Raw genomic sequence first — 26764 nt, 5'->3', positions numbered from 1 at the left:
TCCGTAAAAAAAAGGTGTACTATGTAAATAAACGTCGTAATGTTAATTAACAGCAACTTGGGGTTTATTTACCAGCAAAACTCAGTCAGACCAAAAAAACGTTGCCTTGCTGTAATTTTATTGCCCCAAAAACTTGTATATTTACAGGGTTTTTTACAGTGATAGTTGCTCCTAACTGTTTTCATGTAGGCCTATATACTTAAAGACAGTGGACACTATTGGTAATTGTCAAAGACTATAGTCTTCTCACTTGGTGTATCTAAACATATGCATAAAATAACAAACCGGTGAAAACTTGAGCTCAATTGGTCGTCGAAGTTGCGAGATATGAATGAAAGAAAAACCACCCTTGTCAAACGAAGTTGTGTGCTTTCTGACGCTTTTGATTTCGAGACCTCAAATTCTAAACTTGAGGTCTCGAAATCAAATTCGTGGATAATTACTTCTTTCTCGAAAACTACGTCATTTCAGAGGTATCCCTTTCTCACAATGTTTTATACTGTCAACCTCTCCCCATTACCCTTTACCAATTGAGGTTTCATGCTAATAATTATTTTGAGTAGTTACAAATAGTGTCCACTGACTTTAATTCATAATTTGGTTCGGGGCGACTCCGGCCAAGTGGAGACGTGTTTTTTCTTTTTCTTTTGTCCTTGTTGTTAAGAACCTTCCATAGACTGTGTGCACAAAATATTGACATCATGGACCTGTTGAAAGCTTAACACTCTAGTCAATGGCCCATTGTCATACACACCTACTCCGTGATAATGGGAAAGTAATTGGATATTTTGACTAAAAAAAAAAACAAATTACGAGACCTAAATATTTTGTATAAGTGTAATGCACTCAGATCTCCACGGGGATTAGTTACAGACCGTATCATTTATATTATTTGCAAAATTGATTTACCCGCGTATAAATAAAAGGTCAGAGCAAAATTACCTTCCATAAAGCTGTGTAAAGTATGGAACGTAATTATTGACAATTATAGTCTTGGCCATGTGGATTTGTCAAAAAGAGGCAGGTCGTTGGTGTTTAGGCCTTTGCTGTTATTGCAGTGGTGTTTGATATAAAAGTACAACGACTTTCTCGTATCAGTTTATTTGCAACATCATTGTTCGAGTTTAACTCGCGTAAAACTACCTGGTTAAACTGAATTTAATAGGTGAAATATTATTTCCAAAATGGCGACTTCAAGCTGTCTCCTTACGTTCACATCATTCATGATCATTTTCTTGGAGATGGGATCTCTGAAATCGTTCGGTGTTTTATTCAACCCTATGATGGATTCTCTAGAGTGCAGTGCAGCTGAACTGGGGACTGTAATCGGCATGTCAAATAGTATTGGTTATATCATTGGTAAGTCATTTATACCAATCCTATACGTAGGAATTGTACTGGTGAAAGAGCCAAGCTTTGATTACAAATAACCATTGTTGTCGTTATAAAAAAAGAACTGATTTTATAAACTTGATAACAATCACAAGTTAACACCATGTATTGATAATCACAAAATGAGTTGGGGTGGTTCTGAAAAGAGCCGTTGGTTTCAACTCGACGTTTCGATCAGTATACTCTGATCGTCTTCTTCAATCACTCAGACTTAAATATCACTTCTGTAGCATTATCCTTATCTGCCACATTAACTACAAGTGGGGATTCAACATACTAAAAACTCACAGCTTTTGAAAACCAAACCACAATGATGTGTTGAAACTTAAACAAGTGTACGGGCATCACGTTATGGCGGAAACTTAATGAATGAAAATACTGGTTTAATGAGTTGTGACTTGTTAAGAACCAGTGCCAGAATTCCAATTCATTGCAATATCAACATGTTGCTTATTTTACAATTATAACATAGTTTGAGGGTGACTAGTCGATATTAGCTCCCCGAGGTATTGGAAGTTGACAAACTAGTTCCCGAGGCGACTAGTGCATTCGGGATGGCTTGCCAAGCATGGCGGCGCAATCGGAGAAGAGTGACGTCACCCCAGAATATACTTGAGCAAGTCTTACATTTGTACAGTAAAATTTGTAGTTTAAAGATGCTATGTCAGATTTTTGGCCGATTTGACCCCAACATTTTGATTTAAAATTCAATAAGTATTTTGATGGGGGTCGAGAAAGTTACAAGCTTTCATTTGAGCCATTTTTCGAGCAGTGAAATAAAGTGCTCAAAATTAGTTTTTGTCGGGATCCCGACAATATATCACGTCACCAATTCTTATGTGTTTTATGAGAAACGTTTTAAATTTTTTCATGGTTCCTGGCCACTAAAAGTAAAAGTTAAACTTTGTTTCGTTAGAGCGGGTGATTCTCTTTGAAAATACCATTCAATTGAAAATATATATTTTTTAATGTTTGGGGCCACAAATCTGACATAGCATCTGCAATAGTCAGAATCTATTCAGTTTTCTTAAGTCGTACCTTCTTCAAAATTAACTTTCTGGCCCCCCTCCCTGTAATCTTGTTTTGATTGTCATTCTTACTTGAGTGTAGGACCTGACCAATTGAATGTTGTGTGTCTTTGTTGTCCCGGTCTTTGTTGGTCATGTGTTTTTTGCTTTGTCTGCTCAGTCTGTAATAACTCTCATTGGCTCTTTTCTTTGTACGGGCACTCCCTATCACAAGCTGCGCTTACTTGCATGATTGCTGAATCCAATTTCCTGCATTTTGTGTATCACCTTGCTAACATTGCATTTATAATATTTGAGGAATTTGAAATAAAAATTGAACTGAAGTTTCTTCATTTGCTTTGTTTTCTTTCCGAACGATGGTTACAGGACCGATCACAGGGAATCTTGCAAAGCGATATGGCAGCCGGGTGTGTGTAACGACCGGAGGGTTCTTGCTTTTTGTAGGATACCTTGCCAGTGCGTTCACTTGGAACATCTTCCAGTTAACCATCACATTGGGATTAACGACAGGTAAGTGTCAGTTCTTGGGGTAAAATAACACCTTTTTGGTAATAATATGTCATAACCATGTCACTGGGTAATTTTTAATATGTTATCGTGACCTTGCCCAGTTTGTGAAACAATGTATCATTCCAACAATCATCGAAATAAAAATCACTTGATATAGCATGTCTTCTTCTATCAGAACCAACCAAGAAACAACTGGGCGCTTCAAAATTTACAATTGTATGACTATTTTTGTACAGTTGTTAGGTTACAAATTAGTCAATTTATATATACGTTACAGAATAAATCCACCAACAAAACTCACTCTTCTGTTTCTATAGTTACTAAAAGTGTTCATGGTTTTGCGATTTTGTTCTTGTTGAAAAAAAAAAAAATTGAATACTTTGGAGGGGCTGGGATCAATCCCCGGACCGATCGTCCCCCACCCCCAACCCCCCCCCCCCTTTTCGGGTGCACCACTGTGATTATTAGTGATCTCAGTATAGAGATTACACCAAAGTTGAGATGGAGAAGCTGTCTGCCTTTCTTCAGTAGATCACAAACATAATATGCAGTCTTGCTTTAACCCCCTGTGATGAATCTTGAACAACAAATTTAATGAATAATAACTTTAATCCCAAAGAGCAATTTTTTCACCTTGCTTCAACTCTGACTTCAGTGCCCTTTTAATAAAGCTGCTCAGCTGCAGATTTTGTGCTAACTGTACGATTTCCATTTTATAGCGCCGCTAACCGTATAGCGCACGAAAAGGCATGCTGTTGTAACATTCGTGCCAATCAGCCAGTAGAGGGCGTCAGCACGGCTCCGCGGTGGAACTAGTTGCTGGCTGGCCCCCTGCTGGAAGATTGGAAAACCCGCTCGCCTGGGGATGTTTTCCTATGTCTAGATCTGTGGATTTATAAGAAAGGATGTCTGGAATAAAACGGTCAGGAATTCAAGCAAAAATACCGATTTTTAGTATGTTTCATTGCTCCGTATTGTTGTGGTTATTGACACAGGATTTTTGTGTTACATTTGTGGCGGCGGTGGGACAACAAGAGCAAAGGAAATCAGGTAAAAAAGTTAGTTTTTCTGTTTGTGAAATCCTCGTGGTTAGGACAGCATGGCGTCGGACTCGCCATACGCCCAGGTCAAGCCGGACCAGACTAAATTACTGAGTGATACATGTGTTTTTATCACAGTAGAAAAAAAAACAATTTTTAGGGCTAAAGAAGGCCAATGCTAGCAAAAGCAGAAATTATAATAAACATACACTGCAAATCTCTTTGGTCAAAAATTGCCCATTTTTTTTTGCCCAACGTTGGTTCAAATATCAACTGGCTACATAATTGGGCATAATTTAACCAACAGTGGTTGGGCAATAACGTTTATCCAATAGCTGGGCAAACAGTTTGACAAAACAAGTTGGTCAAATCATTTTACCCAAAAGTTGGGTAATATTTTTTGACTAATAGTTGGGCAAGTTTGGTTACCTATATGCTTGTTAAAATGTTACCCAATAATGTAGTCAGTTAATATTAGAACCAACGTTGGGCAACCGTGTTGGGCAAAGGTTGTTACCCAACAAAAGTAGCAATGATTGAGTATTTTTGTTGGTTACTCCTTTATTCAATTGTTGGTTAGGCCAAAAAATAAAAGAATACGTTGATCGTCCGGATTTTTTTCAAAAAGAGGAAGATGAGTGCCCTTTTTTTAAACGTAAAGTGGTGCAACAAAAACTTCAATAAAAAAACTTCAATGTTACCCAAAAGTGTAGTCAGTTGATATTTGAACCAACGTTCGGCAACCGTGTTGGGCAAAGGTTGTTGCCCAACAAAAGTAGCAATGATTGAGTATTTTGTTGGTTACTCCTTTATTCAGTTGTTGGTTAGGCCAACAAAATAAAAAAATACGTTGATAGTCCGGATTTTTTTCAAAAAGAGGAAGATGAGTGCCCTTTTTTTTAAACGTAAAATGATGCAACAAAAACTTTAATTCGGAAAGGGCATCTAATTTGCGGTACTCTTTCCACTCTGGATTCATCTGATATGTGCAGTATATAATGTTTTCAGCCAGCCATTCCTCTTCACTTTTGCTTCAACTTCTGCTTTGTTGTATCTGCTGGAAGTTGGGCAGCGTAGTATTTGTCGATCTGATGAGGTAAATAAATGTCAGAAGTAACCTGGTAAAAGAGTCAGCAATCAAAAATGTTCACTGTTTTTTTTTCTTTTTCTTTTTATATTATAATTTCCAAATTATATTGGCTTTATATAATTTTGACAAGATAACTGAGCCCGATCAAAAAGTCTGGAACACAACGGATTCAATCTTACCCTTGTCTTTCGATCGTTAACGACAACGGACTGTGCAGCCGTTCCCCCACTACACGGGCCGGAGTAAACATCAAACTATGCACGGTGGGCTCCGTCCTACTTTACTTCTGAAAACTAAACTGTGTCCCTACACATGAATCAGTGTATTATGGGTATACCTTTAAATAATGGATGTTGTTAGCATCTTACCTATAATGTTTCAGAGAAGCACTCCATTCCCCATCTCGAAGAGTATTTTTGACAGCCAGCCGCCATGATGTTGCTTGTGTGTGTATGTGTATGGCCTACTATACTACTACATATACAGTACGAACATTGTACTTGCAATAATAAAATGCGCACCGGGAACTTTGCCCAACAACCAGAAAGCTTTGTGCACAACACCATTGGTAACTGTGGTAATGTTGACCAACTTATCGGGCAAATTTTGCCCAACTACAATAAAATACACATTGGACCAATCAGTTAACCAATAATTTGGTCAACTTTGCCCAAGCGTGTTGGGCAACGGTTTTGTTTAACCAACGTCCATTATTTGTGACCAACAAATTAGTAGTGCATTTACCCAACACATTTTTTTACCAACAAATTTGCAGTGTAGGGTCAGCCACGGATTCTAGGGGGCATAACTGGTGCGTCTGCATCGGGTCATGCGGGCTCGGAAAGGTTGGGGGTGGCACCGTACGGAGCCGTTCCGGCTGTCTCCGCAGCCTACCGACACGAGGGCAGAAGAGTTGGGGCAGCACCACATGGAGCTGTTCCGGCTGTCTCCGCAGCCTACCAACACGAGGGCAGAAGAGTTGGGGCACACCACACAGAACTTTTCCGGCTGTCTCCGCAGCCTACCGACACGAGGGCGGAAGGGTTGGGGTGGCACCGTACGGAGCCGTTGCGGCCGCCTCCGCAGCCCACGGACACGAGGGCAGGAGGGTTTGGGCATAACCGCACGGAGCCGTTCCGGCTCTCCTCACAGAGCATCAATGATCCTGAGGATGCCATGGTTGAACCAGTTGTCCAGGTTACCCAACGCGACCATGTGGGGCTCCGCACTGTACATAGCAATGGGGTTGAGCGAAAAAAACTGCTCCGCACTGCAGAACCCTATGGAGTGGAGCAAATGGATTGGCTCCACCCTGCACAAGACAATGGCGGTGAGCACCATGTGGAGCTCCGCATGGAGTACAAAGCAATAGGGCGGAGCACATGAACCTGCTCCGCACTGCACAACCCAATGGAGTGGAGCAGATGGATCAACTCCACCCTGCACAACACAATGGCGGTGAGCTCCGTGCGGTGAGCTCCGTGCGGAGCTCCGCAGTGTACAGTGCGATGGGGTGGAGCGAAGGAGCCTGCTCCACACTGCACAACCCTATGGAGTGGAGCAGATGGATCGACTCCACACTGCACAACCCTATGGAGTGGAGCTTCGCACTGTACAAAGCAATAGGGTGGAGCAAGGGAACCTGCTCCGCACTGCACAACCCAACGAAGTGGAGCATATGGATCGACTCCGCACTGCACAACACAATGGAGTGGAGCAGATGGATCGACTCCACCGCGTACAAAGCAATGGGGTGGAGCAAAGGAGCCTGCTCCACACTGCACAACACAATGGAGTGGAGCAGGTGGATCGACTCCACCCTGCACAACACAATGGCGGTGAGCTCCGTGCGGAGCTCCGCAATATACAAAGAAATGGGCTGGACCAAGGGATCCTGCTCCACACTGCACAAATCTATGGATCGCTACCGGATCAACTTGGCACTGCTTGACCCTATGGGATGGAACAAAGGACCCAGCCCCCCACAGTAAAAGTCAACAGAGAAGACCCAACGGCATTGGGTCGCCAGAACACCTGACATAATCATCCACCGTTGGTGAAGAAGGCTGTGAAGGGAGTGGTGCTGTCGGCAGGCCAGGAGGAAGAGTTGGGCCCTCCCTCAGGGAATCAGCGGCCCGGTGATGTTCCCGAATAAATTTGATGGCGTCTCCTCTTGGTCCGACTACCTCATCCACTTCGAGAGTTTGGCGACCGTTAACCAGTGGGGGGAGGTCGAGAAGGCAATATTTCTGGCCTCCCATCTGGAGGGTTTGGCACAAGAGGCCCTAGCTGACATGGAACCGACAGCACGAAAGGAATATTCCTGCATGGGTAGCGATGAGTCATTAAGCAGCCTGGGGCAGTCTATTCGGAGGTTGGTCTCCATGAGCTACCCGAAACTGCCCGCCCAGGCTCGGGAAGAGTTGGCCGTGGAGGCTTTTAGAAACGCACTGGGAAATAAACAGTTGCAATACCACGTGTTTTCGAGGGCGGCGACAACCTTGACAGAAGCCATCACCCTTGCTACGGAGAATATGTCCGATCAGTAGAGCAGCCGCTGCAGCAACAGGCAGGGGCTAACAGTGCGAACACAGGTCCCCCGCGTAGGGCATTCGATCGCTCGATGGTGGAATGTTTTGGGTGCCATGATTTTGGACATTTCCGACGGGACTGTCCGCACAGGAAACGGAGATTCAACAATAACCAGCGAAATGCACAGAACGAACCTAAATTGACCAAGCAATCAACTGGTGGAGGGCCCCAACACCAGGGCCAGAAGACGAAGGAGGCATCTTCGGAAGGTTACAAACAATGGTCTGCTCCTTGTGTGGTGTGTCGTTGTTTCGCTTGCAAACATTGTGGAAGGAAGTTTGCCCAGTCCAGCAACATGAGACGGCACCGGCGCACATCTTGTGAGGTACTTCATCAGGGGAAGCCTTTTCCCTGCACCCGCGGTTGTGGTCTCCACTTCTACAGGAAGTACATGCGGGATTGTCACGTGCGAGGTTGTGAACACACCACATTGTTCGCGGGTGAACCACGCCCAACCAGGATCCAACGAAGAGGACCACGCCCACGCGGAACAGCTACAAGTCCCCCCTGCGTCGTCTCTACGAAAGCGCTCAACCAGAGGCAATGAGTCCACCTGCACGGAGCAGCTCTCTACCCCACATCGAAGTGAAGTTCTAACATCGGACGCTGTCGAGGATACCTCGGCACGGACAATGCCTGATCGATGCCCCACCGGAGTTTTTGGAGCAGCTGTTTCAGCAGACATAGTTGAAGGGGATGTCACTCCCTTGACGGAACACCAGATCTTAGAGCCAAGCCTTTTTGTTTTCTTGTTGATTGCCAGTTATCTTTCCTATTATTGTAAAGGAGGTGTCTCCCTGGCGGAGCCGGTCCCGGGTGTTTACTGCCTGCTTTGGGTCAAGCAGAGTCCTCGAAGGGAGCAGTGTAACATTTGTGCCAATCAGCCAGTAGAGGGCGCCAGCACGGCTCCGCGGTGGAGCTAGTTGCTGGTTGGCCCCCTGCTGGAAGATTGGGAAACCCGCTCGCCTGGGGATGTTTTCCTATGTCTAGATATGTGGATTTGTAAGAACGGATGTCTGGAATAAAACGGTCAAGAATTCAAACAGAAATACCGATTCTTTAGTGTGTTTCATTGTTCCGTACTGATGTGGTTATTGACACAGGATTTTTGTGTTACACTATTACCTTCCGATGAAGTCAGAGTTGCAGCATGGTGAAATCTTTTTGTTACCATCTTAGAAAGAATTTTGTTTGGGAAAGTTGCCCCCCCCCCCCCCACCCACAACCCAAATTAAATCCTTGGTGCGTCACTGCTGGTATTTCAAAGTATGATTCTGGTTAGACCACATCAGCCCTCAACATGAAAAAATCCCAAACCATTAATAATTTAAGTAACTTTTTGTTGTTGTGGACTTCATCAAGTAAAGTATATAAATTGACTAATAATATATAAAAAATATTAAAATTGTAAATTTTGAAGAGCCCAGTTGTTTCTTGGTGGATTCTGATAGAGGAAGACATGCTCTATCAAGTGATATTTATTTCGTTGTTTTTTGGAATGATGCGTTTTTAAAATGTCAGATTTTAGTGGTTTCTGCCCTGACTACATGGTAAGTCCGGTCGGGCTAAAAATTGGTGTGCATTCATTGCTCATAAGGACCTACAATCAAAGCATTTTTTATCAAAATCGGAAGACATGAGGGAAAAAAGTCCATTGGTCTGACATGGAAAGACAGATATACCTGTATTTTTACCATTTGTGACAGGTGTTGGTATGGGTCTTAGCTACATACCACAGACAGTTGCACTGGTAACGTCACCGTCCGAGCATTTCCCGGTCATGTACGCCATAGCACTTCTAGGTGGGTCATTTGGTGTTATGGCTTGCCCTCCAGTAGTCGAATTTTTCCTCGGAGTCTATGGCTGGCGTGGAACCTTGATGATCATGTCTGCTGTTATGTTCCACGTGACTGTGTTTGGTGCACTGAATGGTCAACACGTCCATAAGTATTCAAAGATAAAAACAACAGACACTGATCAAGTATCAAATGAAAAGAATGAGCCTGGCTTTCGTAATCCGCTGAAGGAAGTTGCTTCCTGGCTTTCCTTGAATATCCTCGCTGAGAAACCAACGCTACTTCTTCAACTCGGTAATTCTTTACTACAAGGCATATCTTCTGCTGCTTGGATGGTATTTCTAGTACCTCATGCAGTATCAAGAGGTATAACTCTCTCTGCAGCAGCTCTGTTATCTACTGGAGGTGGTGTTGGAAACCTTGTTGGAAGACTCCTTCATATTCCTCTTCAGGGCTACAGTGTCATCAGTGCATTTTGGTTCGTTGTGTTACTGTGTCTTATAAACTCAGCGGCAATGTTCATGGATTCATTTGCCCAAGATAATTATGTGGTAAGTGATACTGCTGTCCCTTTAATCTCTATCCTTGTAACTAATAATTGTTTTATTCTTTATATTATGCCAACGAAAGCTAAGTTTCTGTGTATTTATAATGTTGATATAGACATTCTAATCTTTCGTGTTGTTTAATATGGCGTTTGATCAACAAGAAATGTGTTTTTCCGTGTTAATTATGCCAGGTCCTGATGTTTTTGGCTTGTGTCAACGGTGGCGCCATTGGACTTCTAAACATTCTAATGACGTTAGTGGTGAAAGAAACGTACGACGAAAGTTTTCTCGTTGATTTCTTTATTTTAAGTAACTGCCTCTACGGGCTTGGAGAAATCAGCGGAAGTTTTGCAGCAGGTAAGGTTTACTACAGCATGGACATTGTGATTTGGTTGCATGGCTATGTGAAGCCATAGAGCTAATCAAAAGTCTGCCTCGATTGACGTCACAAAATGGGTAGGCGGAGTCACGCCCCGTAAACAACTTTATCTCTAACTTTATTTTTTAAACATTATAAATCGTGACAAACAATTATTAACAAAATTGTTTTATTGTTCATTAGCCTTATATGTTTGAAAGAAAAACAATTCTATTTCCAGGTGACTTTACCTGTCCTTTTAGGAGCTCCGTGTACGGGTGTTTGTGTGGTGGTGATGGTGGTTATGTTGGTGTTTTTTACAGTTTGTTTTAAAGTTTTGTTTTTAAGAGAACTGACTTCAATTTCGTATTGCGTATTATCTCTTTACAGGGTTGCTTTACGACCTGACACGAAGTTACGACCTAGCGTTCGTCGTGCTTGGAATCATCAACATTGTAATGATGGTACTTATGCTGGTGGACGGCGTTATTCAGCGATGATTTTGCCACCATTTATTAACAATTTGCTAAAAATGCTTTTTTCCCTCACTAAGGTTTGCATTGAGAGTTTTTAAGTCACAAATTTGGTTGCTAGTGTTTGAACGTAGTCATCGTTATTGATGTATTTCACGTCGTTGACTGCAATATTTTGTAGACGCCACTAAAAGCCAAAACTTATTTGTTGCTAGTGCTTATTTAAAATCCTGTCCGAAAACCCTGAACAGTAGTAGTAAAGTCCGAGTCACGCGTACCTAATTCTCAAAAAAATCACGTGTGTACCTAGTTGTCCGTGCGCAATTTTGGCGCGCACGTATTTTTTTGGCGCGTAAATTTTGGCGCGGTGCGCAAATTTTTGGCGCGTACCTAATTTTTTCGTGAGTTTCGATCCGTATCGGTGTGTACACACATAGCCTTGATATGTAAGTGTTGTGTGTGTTTGATGTTGAAAAATATATTGGATGATGTTGAAAGAAAGAAAGAAAATAGTAATTTACTCACGTTAGTGTCTCTGAGGGCAAACCGTTATTGTTTGTACTCAGATGGAGGGGCGGGAGTGATTTGTAAATTCACGGAGCGGCGACAAAATTCCACGCAGCACAAACGAAGTCTATACGTTTCGTTTGTATTTTCATGAAGTGAAAACACAGCGGGTTGATGAGTACGTTGACAAGACGTCGAGAAAGTAGAACAGAGATGAACATCTTGAAGTGTTTTGAACTAACTTGTATTGTGTAGATCCCAATGGCGAAACAAAGCTTGTCCAGACGTTAGCGCTAGTGCATAGAGAAATGGCTAGTGGTACGTATAATCTCAGTCAACCAGCTGGATGGAGGGGTTAAAGTCTAAATCCAACTGTGTTGTTGCCACCCGGCATTGTTTGCTGATTGTTTTATCTCTGACCTCGAGGTACCAAACTTGTCCGAACGAGTCTATACGACGTCACGTCCCACTAGCGAACTTATCTGGACAAGCTTTGTTGTACCCATAATTGTCCGTATATATGACGTCACGACCCCCCTACCGGTCACGTCTGGACAAGCTTTGAAACGGCCCCTATGCTTTGTTTTGAGTGGTTGCTTAAAATTGTAAAGTGTTATTCGCGATTCATATAAAAGGCGGTGTTCTTCACTTACACTGAAAACCGAATGATTTTATGTGAGAACTGAATAACTCGTCTACGTTGATATAATGGCTGCTCTTCCCAAGATGAATACTAAATTGGTAGCAGATTACAGCCCGACACCGAACTCGCCACCACCGGCGATGGATGAAGGAGTTGAAACCCAAAACACCCGTGATATTTGTCACGACATGCTTGTAGCCGGTTGGCGTGAAGCCAAGAGTCTGAGCGGTAGAGTGTACTACTTTACTGTATACACTCGACACAGCGTATGGAACCTCCAGGATGTACCTACCTACCAGCGGGAACAGCACATGCTACCTAAGAAACCAAGCTCCAAGGTGTTGAAAGCCGCCATGGTCGAGTTGAGTGCTACACAAGACGACGATGTACCGATGGTGGCCGTGAAGGGAAAAAAGCCCAGCAGAAAGCGAAGATTTGAGCCAGATCCTAACCAGGCTGAGAATGAGAGAAAGGCCGTCAAGTTTCCTATCGGAGGTGAGCATTTTGCTACCGTGAAGGCTTTCAAGGGGGTTTACTACGTCAATATACGAGAGTACTACTGGAACGAAGTTCACAGTAAGATGATGGCGGGGAAGAAGGGTTTGAACCTCACTGCAGAACAGTGGCTTCAGCTGATGAGCCACACCAACGACATCAATAACGCCCTGAGTAAGCTAATTGACTCTTAACTGCTACTTTTCTGTTTCTGCTCTAGACTGTAGACCTAGCTTCCTGCGCTGTAGAGCACGGGTTGGACTACTCCTTCAGAGAATTCTTGGCAAACAAGTGAAGGCACGTATAGTTAAGAGGGTGTACCAAACACAACAACAACTTCCCTGCGAAGGTTGTCAGGAGCACTGGGGCAACCAGGATGACCACGCCTGTCTGTTTTTCGGTAATGGACCAGAGTATCGTGTGGAAGACTTTGTTTCCGATCATTATGAACATGTGGTTTCAACCATTGACACGAATGAGGTCATCGAAGTTTTTGACGCCGTATGCCGTATTCTGTTTGGTGCTGATGCTACACAGGCGGGTCTGACAAAAGAAACTCTAAAGGATATAACTCATGATATTCTGTTGGGTTGGCAAAACGAAACCGAGGATATCACCAAAACGTTCAATTCGTTTAGATTTCCCAATGTCACCAGACTATTAGCTTTTGTGATGGATTCTGATTAAATAGTATGATTGCTTAAAAACAAAAGGCTTTACCGATTTCATGTGTTAAATTAAGAATGGCCTATGTAAATCATATTATTGTTGTTGTAATTAAAGTTGAGCTAAAAAGGTACTGAACAAATCGTTTGAATCGTCTGTTTGTTGTTTGTGTATTATTTAATTTGTTTAAAGTTTATTTTTTGTTTTGGAGAGACAAGGAACTACAAAGAAAATACAAACACAATAGATGTTTTTTTCTCAAAAGACAAAAACAATATTTTATTGGATAAACCAGGGTTCAATAACATAGGTACTACAAACCAAAGCAGTGTTTGAAATTAAAGTACATTACAAATGGATCCGTTTAATTAAGTTTAAAGTTAAATTTTAATTGACGCAACAACTACCCTCTTCCCGACTTATAACAAGGCATTTGAAATTTGTTGAGTAACAAAAGACAAGTCGTACACCTTTGTGTTGATGCGGGGAAAGTGTTTTCTGATAAAGTCGTTTACTGCAACATCGTTTTCTATCTTTTTGGCCGAGAAAAAAACAATTATGGTTCTCATGTTGATATCTCGACAACGGTGTAATAGGAAAAACAGAGAATATTGACCGCATACAGCCGACAGAGGACCCTGTAAACTAATCCGATTATGTACAGTCAAACGCGTGTTAGTTTTAAGAAAACTATTGATAGACGGCAGGGTCGGGGGTTTTCCATAAGAGTCGAAATATTCTCCTACGCCGTCTCTGGTAATGTAAATAGCCACCCAGTGCTGTCCTGGCTTAGAAGACGGATCCGTGTTGACAACAATGGCGCTTGGTTGGGGAAGGTGATGTCTCGGTTATTTATCACTCGCAAACACTCCCCTGAAGACTTGACTGGCAAAGCGGTCTCTCTGTAAGATGGACGTTATCTCGTTGGTATCCATGGTCGTTCTGTCTAGCTGTTGAAGTCGAAGATGATGTTATGAGCTTGATCAATCTCTAAGATATTGTTGAACTCGGCGTAGATGATGATGTTGATGGTCTCATCGAGGGGTTGTGCAAAGTGCATGTCCAGGCGAAGGTTCCCGTGCTTTACCAGGCTGAAGTGGCCACCACATGCCAAGTCCGGGGTCAGGTCGAAGGCGTACAGTGCATATCCATCGGGGTAGTCGCTCGGAGTGATGTCGTTACCTTCATTCATATACATTTTATCCATTCCGGGTTTCAAAGGGGTGTGTTGAATTTGTTCGCCGTTGACGTGGAGCGCAACATAGTTGACGTTAAAATGTTGAAAGTTGAAGGGTTTTTTGGAAAACGATCCGTTAAAGACGGCGTTGGGCACGCAACCCACAACGATTCGGTTGGGTAACTGCCCCAAGAACACGTGATCTTGAGTCAGTGTTAAGTTACCTCTCGGCACAGACAGCATTTTGCAGACGACACGTCGCAGGGGATACTTAGCGGTTCCTTTTTCCAGAGCTTTCATGTGTCCCAGCATTACCGCAGAGCTTAGCGTTACCCGCCGAACAAACAAAGTCGCGTCCACAATCTTTATCTTGTAGGTTGGGTTTTCTCCGGAAGCCATGAGACAAAAGCTGTTGCTGCTGGGTATTAGCTTTACTTTCAAATCAACTCCATTGATCAAGTGTCTGTCTTGGAAGAATATATCGCCGTGGATGGGTCCAATCAGATCTATGGTTCGACTGTTCAGGATGCGTTTGCGCCTCTTTTTCAAGCCCGCGTTTGTTTCCGTGTCACTCGCTGTACAATTAACGTTATCCATCCTGCCGGCAGTGTCTTTCACCCATCCTAAAGCCGTCAGCTGCGAAAACTTGGCCCATTTGTCGTAACTAAGCAACGTCTCGATCATGGCTCTGTACGGGTATGTGGGAGTGGAGGCCGAGATCAGGCGATCGTTCAAGGTAACGTCGACTTGACTGAAGAGTGAGTGTAAAAGCAGGTTGCACGGACCGACCACGTCCGTGTCGATTAGATCAGCACCATCGGCTTTGGTCACCTTTACTTTGACGTAGAGTTTAGTCTGGGAGGGATCAATGTATTCATCGGTCGATCCGGGAACATAAAACTGTATAGGCCCTCCGTCGGCATAATTGGATATGGGATGGTATTCTACATACTGGCCTTTCTCGACACTTGTTTGTGTTGGTGGTAGAGTAAAGAGATCGAGTTCACTCTTTGCACACTCTTCCGAGTGGTCGTGTAGCAGTGCCATGGTGAAGCAGCAGTCTCGGAGCAACTAATCAAAGATATCGCGTGTTCGTCTCGGTCGCTTCCTAGAAGTAGAAGTGGCGCTTTTCTGGTTGCGTTTTCTTTTTAAAGTTTTTCTAGTCGGTGTGGCTAGTTGAGTTTGTACATTCCGCATGGCCCGTCCAACCATACGACGTCCGGTCTGCTTGAGTCTTGACTGTGCTGCTGTTTTAATGTTCTTTCCTTCCAGCGCGTCCTGTGCGATCCCCAAGCCGGTGCGGAGGGCCTGACGACCCAAAGTCTTAGCCCCCTGTTTGAACAAAGGTAAGGCCGTTCGGAAAAGCCCACCCAATATATTTCCAAGACCGAAGCCTTTTTGAGTGCGGCTGCCGTGAAAAACTGGATGACCACGCCCGAGTTGTCTTGTGTAGTGGTCTACATAGTGACCGGGGTTGGCTCTGAAGTGGGCTCTCATGATAACAGTCGTTATAATCAGTTGAAGTACATGGAGCGACTCTTTCTAAAGTGTAATTTCACGATGACCTTCCCGCCGATGAATGGTATATACTGCCCAATGTCGTCCAATATATTAATGTTGATCGTGGTGATGTATTTCTGTTTAAGGGGTACGTAATGCGGACTGTCGTATGTATTTGTAACGATATCACCGTATTCGCCTTCCACACCCACATTTCGTAGAAGAGGTGCCCTCGTGTCCCCGACGATGTTGTACTCGATGATGTCTGTGTACACAAACAAGGCTACAAATCTGTTTCATATCCACTACGTGAGGAGACTTCTCTATACCGGTGATGGACATAGCCTTGTTAAAACCAAACAAGTAACCCAGACGCTCGACGAAAGTAATGGCGACGCCTTCTTCCGTTCTGATAATAACTTTTTGTAAGTATTTGTTGTACTTGATGCGTGTTCGATCGGTGGTGAAATCTTCGAAAGTACGTCATCCAGTGTTTGGTAAAACCCCTTGTGAATGGTGTGGATATGTACACCTCCTTCAGTCTCTTCAGCGTTGTAGTATTAGTGGTTGTGACCCTCTACGATATTGAGCCATCTACGAGGGTAAGTTATCTCGACGAGACACACCTCCCATTCACCATCGAATGATAGAGCAGAGGGTGAATTTACGCTGTAGTGACTCAGTGCGTTGTCCGGGTAGGTATCCATGCTGCTGTTGCTGGGGAGAGTTACGTAAAAGGACTCCATCTCGAAGTTGTTACAAGATATTCTTTCACTCCACGCCACTTTCTCGTGCGTAACACCTTCTCTACCTCGTACATGTCGTTCTTTTTTCAACTCTTTGTAGCTCTTGTTCATAAAATGGTCCCTTCAACTCTTCACCGTCGTAATCCGTCAACTTATACACGGAGGCTTCCGGGGTACTCTTCCGCTGACGGTAAAAATTTCTGTGGTCCAGTTGGGGAGGTAACCCTTACTGAAGGTTCTCGCCGCCATACTTATACGAACCGTATCCCCAAGGTCAAACTTGAAGGTTGTAACGGCGGTGTGTCCCCCATCGGGGGACCCATACAGCGTGTGCCACACGGCCTCTGCGTTTTCGGGTGTGACAGACGCCGGTGATCTTTTTATGCTCCTATGAAACGACCGGTTGTATGCAGACACAAGCTTTGGTAAAACTCCAACATAGACGTAAGTGTTTTTGGCGGTGAAGGTCTTCCACATACGGGTTATAGCGTTCAATCACGTACGGTTATAGCGTTCAATCACGCTAGCTTTCGTTTCGTTTTGAGTAGTAAAGAATTCAATGTTGTGTTTTGAAAGGAAACTCTGAAATTTTCGATTTACAAACTCCGAACCTTTATCAGTCTGCAGCACACGTGGTTTACGACCATCTCGCAAAATACGTTCGAAGGCTTTGATAAGCGACGCCCCCGTTTTATCTTTGAGAAGAACGACCCAGGAAAATTTGGAAAATATGTCAATACAAGTCAGTAAAAATCTAATATTCCAGTTGTATCGAGCGAGTGAAGATACATCTACTAGATCCGCCTGCCACTGATGGTCGATACCTCCCACTATGACTCGATTTCGTTTGAATCGTCTCCGAATGGGTTTGTGTAGCGTATAAGTTGGTTGTTGACGCAGCCATCTAACGATCTGTTTCCTGCTGATGTCCACTCCCTCCTTTTGAACTGCGCGATAAACAGCATCCACACCACCGAAACCAGAAGGATGGTTTGTGTCGTAATACACCTTCTTCAGGTACTCCTCCATCGACGACATTTGAATCTTCGATGACGAGTGTGCTGTTACAACATACCCACAGACAGCGTGACTTTTTCAGAATATCTGGTGTTGAGCACTCAGGTTTGGGGAGACAACACTCCATAGCGGAATTAAGTAGTATTCGTCTTCGTCGTCGCTTACCACAGTCTCAAGGTCAACTTTGAGTGGGGTTTTCGTCCCAATCGGTTTTGTTTCAGATGCATCAGTTGGTAGCTCCTTATCCAATGTTGGAGGTTCATCTAAATTTGGGGGATGATCGTTCTTGAGGGTCATAGACATGGGAGCCATCCTCTGTTTGTTAAGTGTGATATACCTCTGTAGGGTTTGTTGGTAGAGCTTAATCTTTCCCCCTCTGACAGATCCTGTCTTTCGAGTAACTTTCTCAGATCAGTGTCCAAACCATGAATGACGCGGGTAACTGGTGTTTGCTCGAAGCGTCTAGCCGCTTGCATTCTCGCAAGCGTGTCTTGTGGTACAAGCACCATTTTCTTTGCATGCCCCATGGTGTTTATTTGAACAGCAGTCCACCCAGAGCACTCAACACCGGTGTCAGCAATGCACAAAGGAAACCGCCCTTCTGGTTTAAAGCTGTTTTCTTTTTCTGCAGGCTCGTCCTCCCTCCGGTCAGTGCTCGCAGTTGTTGTTAGTTGTTTCAGTGGGTGTTAGTGCGATATTACGATTCAAAACGTTGAGGGCGCATTCACAAAGACAGGTTATGAGGTCTTTGGTGGCTCCGTCAATTACTCCCTGGCGCAGTTTTCTGGAACCCTTAGCTAATACGTGGAGGTAGGGAGCGTGCTTGTGCACGCGACGAGACATCTTTACAAATGAAACCCCAACGCGAGAGAGGGTTATTTTGTACTTTTGGAACATAAACCGTTGGATAGTCACCTTCGAAGATGTTGGATCTAAGACGCATGTACTCCTCTGTGTCTGGTTTCAGATCCACAAAAAGGTGTGAGTAAGGAGAACTTTGTCGCATCGCGTTAGGCCTCCACCATGAATTTCGGTTTGTTCGGATACATCTGTCTTGCCAAGTGGGTGATCTGTGAAGCGTCTCTAGGGTTTTTAAAGAGCACCATATAATGCGCGTTCAGACTGATTGTACGCATTTCTGTACCTCGATAAAACAGATTCTGCAGTATCAGTATAACCGACAGATTGTGATGATGACTCCACTTGGTAAAAAGCTCACTAATTTTCTTGTTATTACCCGATTCTGACATGAGATCGTCGATCACAACCAAGTTTCGCCTCGTTCGGTCCAGGGTAGCGAGAAGGTCCTCTGGAAAACCTTCGACAAACTGTATATTTGAAACGGTGGTAGACAACCGCTGATATGCAGCCTGATAAGCCCCACAACACCACACAATATTTTGTGGAGAAGGTTGAATAACATCGTCGCCCGGAGGGTTGAATAGCTTGGACACAAACTGAGTTTTTCCAGATCCAGTAGGCCCTGCGATGACGCAGGTAAAGGGATGTTTAAGTACCGAACTCATCTCATACAATGAAAAACCAAATTCACCACAAACCATCTTTATAATCTACACCGTGCTCATTGAAGAGCGCCCCTGCTTCGTTCGTGTTCAGGCCCAATTCTAACGAACAGCGCCCCCATTACGTTTGTGCTCAAACCCAACTATTATTAGCTCTCACGTTTCGTTTATGTTCAGCCCCAATTAAAATGAACAGCGCCCCCACTTTGTTGGTGTTCAAAATCAACTATAAATTATTGGCTCTATCGTTCGTGTTCAGGTTAAAGTCAATCGAACACCACTCCCTCCCACGCACCCGTTCTTGTATCGGTTTTGTAGTTTAATATCCAATATACATTTACTTAACACAAAAATAATCAAGGCTGGACCCAGTACTTCTTTATTTATTTTTCCGGTACTTCTTTGTTTTATTATTATTCAGTTTGTTTTGCTTCAGGAGCAATATTTATACATAGTTACAGTAAAAGTTACAATGCGTTCGTTTACCGCATACTTTTTAAGTCTACAAAATTTATGGAAACAGGGAGTCAATAAGCAAAATGAGTAGTTATACAAATTGTCAAATATTGTGAACAAGTACTACTAACAATAATATTATTACTTAAGTACGCTATATTTCAAACAAAAATACTTGCGTGACATTTTATTAATTGGTGTACCAGGTGTTACTTATTAACAGAAAACTGTGTTTGTTTTTTTAATGACCGTGGAACTGCACAGTTAATCTCATCATATGTCTAAATAGGTTGTGGAAACCCCGTCGTCGGCGACCTTTCATTTAGGATAAAAATAGGTCAGGGCAGACGTTCTCTGTCAATAAGTAAACATTATACCCCTTTTCATGATAAAACCTCTGTTAACTCCACCACCCGAAGGCCTGGTATTTAACACGGTCATATACTTATCCTTAGTAAGGTGGTTGTTTCGTCTGTTCAGTCCCTTACAACTGAATTTCTCAGTGGGTCTGAAACAAAAGTATGTCCTACTACATAGGGCGATTATGCCGTCTCCCTCCCACTCTACTTTAAACAGCCCCGGGGTCCGCTTATCATAGTTATACTGCTCAGGGGTGTTCTGACGGGGAAACCACATGTGCTTTTCTCGATTGAATTGATCTTTCATACTGGGTTTGATAACGTCTTCAAGACTGTCGCCCGATATGGCCATGTAAGCCGAAACCGTGTCCATTTCACACAGCTGAAAATCACGCGAATCGACAAACTTCACAAGAAAGTCAAAATAAAACTCAAGCATGCGGAGTTTAGCATATTGATAAACAAAGAAACCAATCTGAACGGGTAAGTTTAATTTGACCGCTTTCTTAAACATGTCTACCTCATACATCCCACCACCAACTGGGTGGATTGCTTTGAAGTTTTTGTCATTGATCTTGCTTGGGGCATTGGCGTCAGAACACACCTCAACATCTACATGTTTCAACTGATTAGTCACCGTTTTACCGTAAGCAGAATTCCCCAGTTACTTCATCGTGTCGGCGATGACGGCTTTATTGGGGTCGCTGTCCCCTTCCCTCCTAGCCTGGCTAACCCTCTCACCAAAATTTTTGAAGCACGTACTTGATTGGTATTGAATAATTTCATAAACCCGCGTGACTTCCAAGCCGTGTTTCAAATACCACACTAATAATGGGGTTGCAAGTAATACTCTAGTCCCAAACATACTACCGATCAAGCTTCTTCTCGGCTTACTCATGATCTCCATTTCTTCAGCGTACTCTCTCATGTGATTACCAATATCCCCCATGGAGATGTCCACATTTTTAAATATTGGGGGCATCTCAGCAACGAAATCTCTACTTTCAGGTGGTACCTGAAGATCACACTCTACCATGCCAAATATGGAACCATTTCTAATTCCAGTTAAGATTGCTCTGTGGACATTTTCCATCTATTGTAATGTGGAAGTCTTACAGGTTTCAAGAAGTGTCGCAAGTCTGGGTTGTTTTTCAGAATGTCTGCCCACTCACACTCCCACATTTCAACTAAATCATACACAAGGTCCCGGATGTAGGCAGACGTCTTTTGGGTCTCTTCCATTAGTACCTCTCTCGTTTTTTTGTTGGAACTGTTAACCTCATCTTTATTGTCACGCATTTTTGGCCTCTGAACTTCGCATGTCTGTATACATTTTTTATTATGATCCTAAACGGCTGTTTTTATCCATTTTAAATGGCAGTGGTACAGACTGAATTTTCATGTCATCATGTGCAAAGGCCTGCATCTTCTTTTCATGCACCATGCAATATTCAGAACTATAATACCCTCGAAACTCTTGAGTATTAGGTTTAGTTTGCATGCAATACCATAGTTTGTCATGCTCTGCCCTCCTCTGTATGCAGGGGCGGATACAGGGGTGGGGAATTCAAAGTCAAAAGCTGCCACTTAAAAAAAAGAATATTGCTGCATGCTCCCCCTTTTGCTTAAAAAAAGAAATAAGAAAAAAGAGAAAATGAGGGAGAGACAAAAATAATGACATTGAGTTCTGTTTTCAAGATTTAAAAGCAATTAAGCGCCCCCCCCCTACCATATTACCAGTACCATTAGGGCTTCGCATTACGCGCTCACAGGTGCCACAAATTGCATTCATCATTTGCTGTTTGGTAACAACTTCCTGGTTTCGTCCCTGTGTATGGTCTGTGCTAAAAAAAGCTTTGTTCTGAGAATTAAGATTAATAAACAGATGAATAACTCACCGGAGCTGAGATTGTTTACGTGGTAGAAACAAGTGTTTGTATGGGAAAACTGTTGGCTTTTTGTGAGGCTGCCTCGCACCTTCTGGACATCAGAGACCTCACAAAGAACAACCAGCTTGTAAGATGTTAGCTTTGCAGTGATATTTATGCAACTGAAACTTGCAAGGTACGCCTCCAGTTGAGCCTCCTGCCAGTCCTGTTCAATAAAAAATTATATGAAACACTGTACTGATAGTCGTCATTCTAATGGTTCGAAGCACTTGACTGGCTTTTGATGGAATGAAACATTGTGATAAGTGATTCACTTGTATAAATAGTGTTTTCAGAGAAATTCCAAAATATAATTCAAATAAAACTAACATTTTATAAGTGCTGTTTTGCAATGTTCCCAATGAGCAATTGCAATAGGTGTTTTATTTTAAATGTTTAAAAATATTTAAAAATCAGCCACGTTAGGTCCTTGTTCCATTTTATGTGCGTGACCTCACATGACCCCTACTCCCAGTCAAAACAGGTCAAAACGGGAAGTGCCTTGTAATTAAAGAAATGGCAAAAGCTATGAACTTGCTCTCAACTATGTTAGTGTCTGACGATAGTGAGCAGTTCAAAAAAATTACGGATGACGTCATCATACGCAAGAGCGCCCTCAAGCGGCAGGTTGTAAACTTTTCAAAATAGACTTTTTGAAGTTTTGTGCGTTTAAGTTTTTTGTCAAAATTTACACACATGTTGATCGTCACACAGCCATGAAATGTGTGAAGTTTCAGATCAATGAGGGGGTCACGTGACACTGCATTAAAGGTGCACTTTTTGAAGTCGTATAACTCCCGAAGTAATAATTCAATAAAGTTGAAACTTTGTAGGTTGTTAGATATTGGCAGTTCTTGTAACATGTGAAACATTTTGCACCTAAGTCATCAATTGCTAACTGAACTTGGTTTAATCTAAATTCCTTTTATTAAATAGGCTATATAATGTAACTCACAACTTGGAATACAAAAATAATTTCAAATTCAGTTGAGTTAAATGAAAATGTTTTCAACGAAACAACTGCGTGCAATCTACGTCTAGTTGTCTTTAGTTTTTTTCCTCAAAACTCAGACAACCGATTGAGCCAAAAATAGAGTTTATTTTCTGGTACATGTAAGCATTTACCTTTGGCATATCTAGAATGCCTAGGTGGAACCCAGGGAAGGCGGAATCCAGTTCTAGCAGCATCTTGTAGTCTACTGCTTCCACCTTCCCCTCAATATGGTAACCCAGGGAGTTGTGGCATCCATTATGTACGACCTCTTTAAACAACACCTCGTCGGTGGCCCCTCCCTTCGCCTCTATCTTCAACAGCGTCTCGCAGAACTTCTGCAGCTCACTTGGAATTTGTTGGATAGCTTTAGCTTGATGAATTGGAAGAGCACCCTTCTCGATGTATGGTTTGGGAACCGTTGCTCTACTTCCTCCCAAGACTCTGAGTTCGTCAGGCTAACCACAGTTCTCTGGATAGCAACCAGCTTCACTAAGATTTCCCCTTCTTGCTTAAACTCAGCAAGGGTCAGACTGCCACTAGACACAGCTTTTAACATTGGTGTAAAGGCTGTTTCTGGCAGGCTACGGTAAGGCCTGAAGACGTACGGCTTTACCTCGGGAAGTCCTGTCTTCAGAGCCCTTTTCTTTAAGCTTTGTCCCTTTAGTTCGCCTCTCTCAAATTTTGACAACACCTCCATAGCCAACAAGTAACTTTCTTGTCTCGCTCCAGCCAGGAACAGCAATGTTCTCATGAACTGACTGTTTGTGTCATCCTGTAAATAAAGGGGGGGGGGGGGGACAAAAAAGAAAAGAACAATACAGACATTCCCGTTATTACGAGCTCAAATTACAAGTATACAATATAAATTGCCTTGGCTCTTGTGTCTAAAAAGACACAAAAATACTGAAAATATTTAAAAGTATTTAATATTTGAAGGAACTTGGTAACATTTTTTAAACAATATACACACAGAATCCCTATCAAGGATAAACATTAAACAGCCAATAAAGGGTGATCTCAATATTTCAACTATAACCTTTTTATGGCCAAATAGACATCGTAGATACCGGTTAATAACCATTTTACTCTCAAAATGTGAAAATAGTTATAAATAACTTAAGTCAAAAATGCACCCGTCCGCGCGGCTTTTTCAGCCGAGAGTCAAAAACGGCTTATCTATTATAATGACCCCTTGACGCCAGTGACGATTTTCCCCTAATTGGGTTTGAACACAGTTCTCCAGCTTTGGCAAACTGAATTATAAACACAGTATTAGTAGAATGCTTGGAAGGTAAATTTCAAATGACCTCTGTAACTTAAAGTGACAGGAAAAACGTGTACACGTCAAACCTTTTAGAAGAAGTGTTTAAACTAATTTATTTGCACTATTTTACTATGCAGGATATTGAGAAATAAAAAATTAACAGTAACAATGATTGGAGTGAACAAAAAACAGAACTAGCAAAAGCTTAGGAAAGAAATATAAATTTTGACACAAACCTCATTCAAGATCGCAGAGCACTTTGTCTTCCATGCTTTATCGTCCAGTTCTGAATTTTCACTTTTTATTTTGTGGCAGAGCTGCACCTGAAAAAAATATCAGTACATTATAGGAATTAAAAGCATAGTACCATTAACATGGCAAAGGGAGAAATAATCAAGGTGTGGATTTACTGAGCTCGCTAAAGACCATGGGGCATCAACGTTTTGAAGGCGCATGATTTATTCAGGCAGACCAAACCTTTACCAAAAAACCCTAGGATTAGTTTGATATTCTGTATGCTACCTGAAAAAAAAACCTGTCTATTTTTTAGATTGTTGATAGACATGTCATATACGAGGTGATATAAAGCTTAAAGAAAATAATGTAACCTTTTAGTACCAAACGAATATACCTTGATTGATTTGCTTGGACCACTTGTACCTAAACTGAACCATTATACAAGCAAAAAGTAGGGTGTTGAAAAGCCATGTGTTCTGTTTTAGTTACATACACTCACTCTAGATTGGATGGATTTTAAAGTTAATTCTGCAAAGGATTGTAGTTAGGGAATTATCCATTTTAAGATTTAAAAACAAATCCTAAGCATATAAAATTCAAATCTAAAAGATTTAATTTTAAATCTAAAATAAAATTGGTCCCTAATCACCATCATTTCAATTAACTTTTTAAATCCCTCAGATTTAGAGTGTAGGTGGGCCTTGTTTGTTTGTGAAGTAGTTTTGATACATATCAGTGATCATCCACTGTTGTGCTGCCAATTCAGAACTAATGTAAATAATGTTTTTTGATTACGATATTCATACCTTTTCCTTAAAGGTCATTTCATGTCGACAGTCGCCCATTGTGATGTGTTTGTTGGCAAGGTACTTTACTGCATCCGGTGACATTCCTCCAAAATAGACTGCACACCACCTTGTGCGAAATAGGTCCTTGTCTGGATACTTCTTGCACATGGCTTGGGTAGCAAGAAGGTTGTGTTGTCCTCCTACAACTTCATACTTGTAGCCATTAGCCTGTAAGGGATGCATGACTTGGTCAGATTACACTTGGTTTTTTTTTAACACTGCTGTGTACATACAGTGATTGATTCATTTCAAGCCTTGAGCTGCGAGTGGAGCCATCTCTTTTTCATTATGTTAATTTGTTGTTGAGTTAAATAGAGAAAACATTCCTCCACTTCAATTTAGCAGCAGTAATCTTTATACAAAGAGATGTGAATTGAAACAAACAAAATAAATGTGCACTGTCCTGTTTTTGCTGTTTTAATTTGAACAAAAACATTATCTGAACAAAACGAAGAACAACATTAGTTCCAGTTTTATTTTCACTGATTGTGTGTAGGAGAACTTAAGTCAATGTCACTCTTCTTTCATCGTGTCTTTTAAAAGTGGAATCCCAAAAGTATTCAGTGGTTTTATATCCTATTCAAAGGTAAATATTTACAGATTAAATATGAATACGTACGTTGGCCTCGGAGAAGATCTCCTTTGAAGTTAAAGTCTTTGTAATGGCAATCAGTGGCTGATAGGCGCTGTTTGAGAATTGATCGATCTGCTGTTGTAGATGAGCAACGAAGTCCTCTCTTATCGGTCGGATTTGCTCTCCAATGACGAGGTTTTCTATCGATATCTCCACATGGCCTGTTAATCAACCAGAGCATAAGAAAATATCAGATATCTGTGTTTCCATTCCAATCTGTGTTTATAGACGGCAAGTCTCGTGAGTATTTGAACTTCCGGGACCATTGTGGTCCCAACCTTAATATAGTTTTACGTAGGTGAGATTTTGTTTCGTACATTATTTCAGTTCCATGTAATTTATGACCATGAAAATGTTTAAACAGCTCTTAGCTATCCTTACTTCATTTCAGGTTTCTTTATGTCTTTGCTTGTTGTGTAATTTTCCTTCTGGGGTTTTGTTTTTTCCTCTGACATTCTGCCATTCAAAAAGTCAATAAATATTGGGTTTCTGGGTCGAGTTAAAAAAACAAACATTTTGTTGACTTTTAAGTACACCGACAGCTCCCTCAGAGGGTTTAAAACAATTCTTACCTAGTAGAGCATTTCCAACTTGCTCCTTCAAGTAAGCTCCTACTTGATGGGATGACCCTTTTTCTTCAGAAGCAATATGCTGCTTCTTGAAAAGAGGCGTCACCACAACATCACTCAGCACACGTTTACAAGATTTTGCAGATCTGGAGGAAAAGAATTAAAGACACAATCAGTCCGTGTTTATATGGTTAAGGGGGGATTGTGACCCAACCCCTGGCCTAATAGGTTGAAAAGTTAGCCCTGTATAGGACTCTTCCTGTGTGCCATACACAGTAACAGAGTCCTACTTGGGGCCTGTTTCTGGGGCCGAACATTTTCAAAGCTTCATAACTCAAATCTTACCTGCAAGAAGCCACTAATTTCCACAGATT

At 42.2% G+C, this 26764-nt stretch overlaps 3 protein-coding genes and 1 pseudogene across 3 annotated transcripts; 2 read left to right on the top strand and 2 right to left on the bottom strand.

Annotated features, from left to right (window-relative positions):
- The first annotated feature begins 1184 nt into the window (after window positions 1-1184).
- LOC139952633 (monocarboxylate transporter 6-like) lies at window positions 1185-10862 on the top strand. The gene is made up of 5 exons (XM_071951837.1): window positions 1185-1359; window positions 2787-2930; window positions 9359-9999; window positions 10188-10353; window positions 10745-10862. The coding sequence occupies exons 1-5, from the start codon at window positions 1185-1187 to the stop codon at window positions 10852-10854; spliced, it is 1236 nt and encodes a 411-aa protein (XP_071807938.1). The 3' UTR covers window positions 10855-10862.
- A 1051-nt stretch (window positions 10863-11913) lies between these two features.
- On the top strand, window positions 11914-13186 carry LOC139952556 (uncharacterized). Its single transcript, XM_071951725.1, has one exon. It carries the CDS (start codon window positions 12043-12045, stop codon window positions 12664-12666), a length of 624 nt encoding a protein of 207 aa, XP_071807826.1. The 5' UTR covers window positions 11914-12042; the 3' UTR covers window positions 12667-13186.
- An 898-nt stretch (window positions 13187-14084) lies between these two features.
- LOC139952666 (uncharacterized protein F54H12.2-like) lies at window positions 14085-15362 on the bottom strand. The gene has a single exon (XM_071951867.1). It carries the CDS (start codon window positions 15360-15362, stop codon window positions 14085-14087), a length of 1278 nt encoding a protein of 425 aa, XP_071807968.1.
- Window positions 15363-19717: 4355 nt separating this feature from the next.
- LOC139952665 (uncharacterized) lies at window positions 19718-26707 on the bottom strand (annotated as a pseudogene).
- Window positions 26708-26764: the final 57 nt, after the last annotated feature.

This window comes from Asterias amurensis, chromosome 20, assembly GCF_032118995.1.
Source record: "Asterias amurensis chromosome 20, ASM3211899v1".
Classification (NCBI taxonomy): domain Eukaryota; kingdom Metazoa; phylum Echinodermata; class Asteroidea; order Forcipulatida; family Asteriidae; genus Asterias; species Asterias amurensis.
This window is presented reverse-complemented; position numbering and strand designations above follow the sequence as displayed.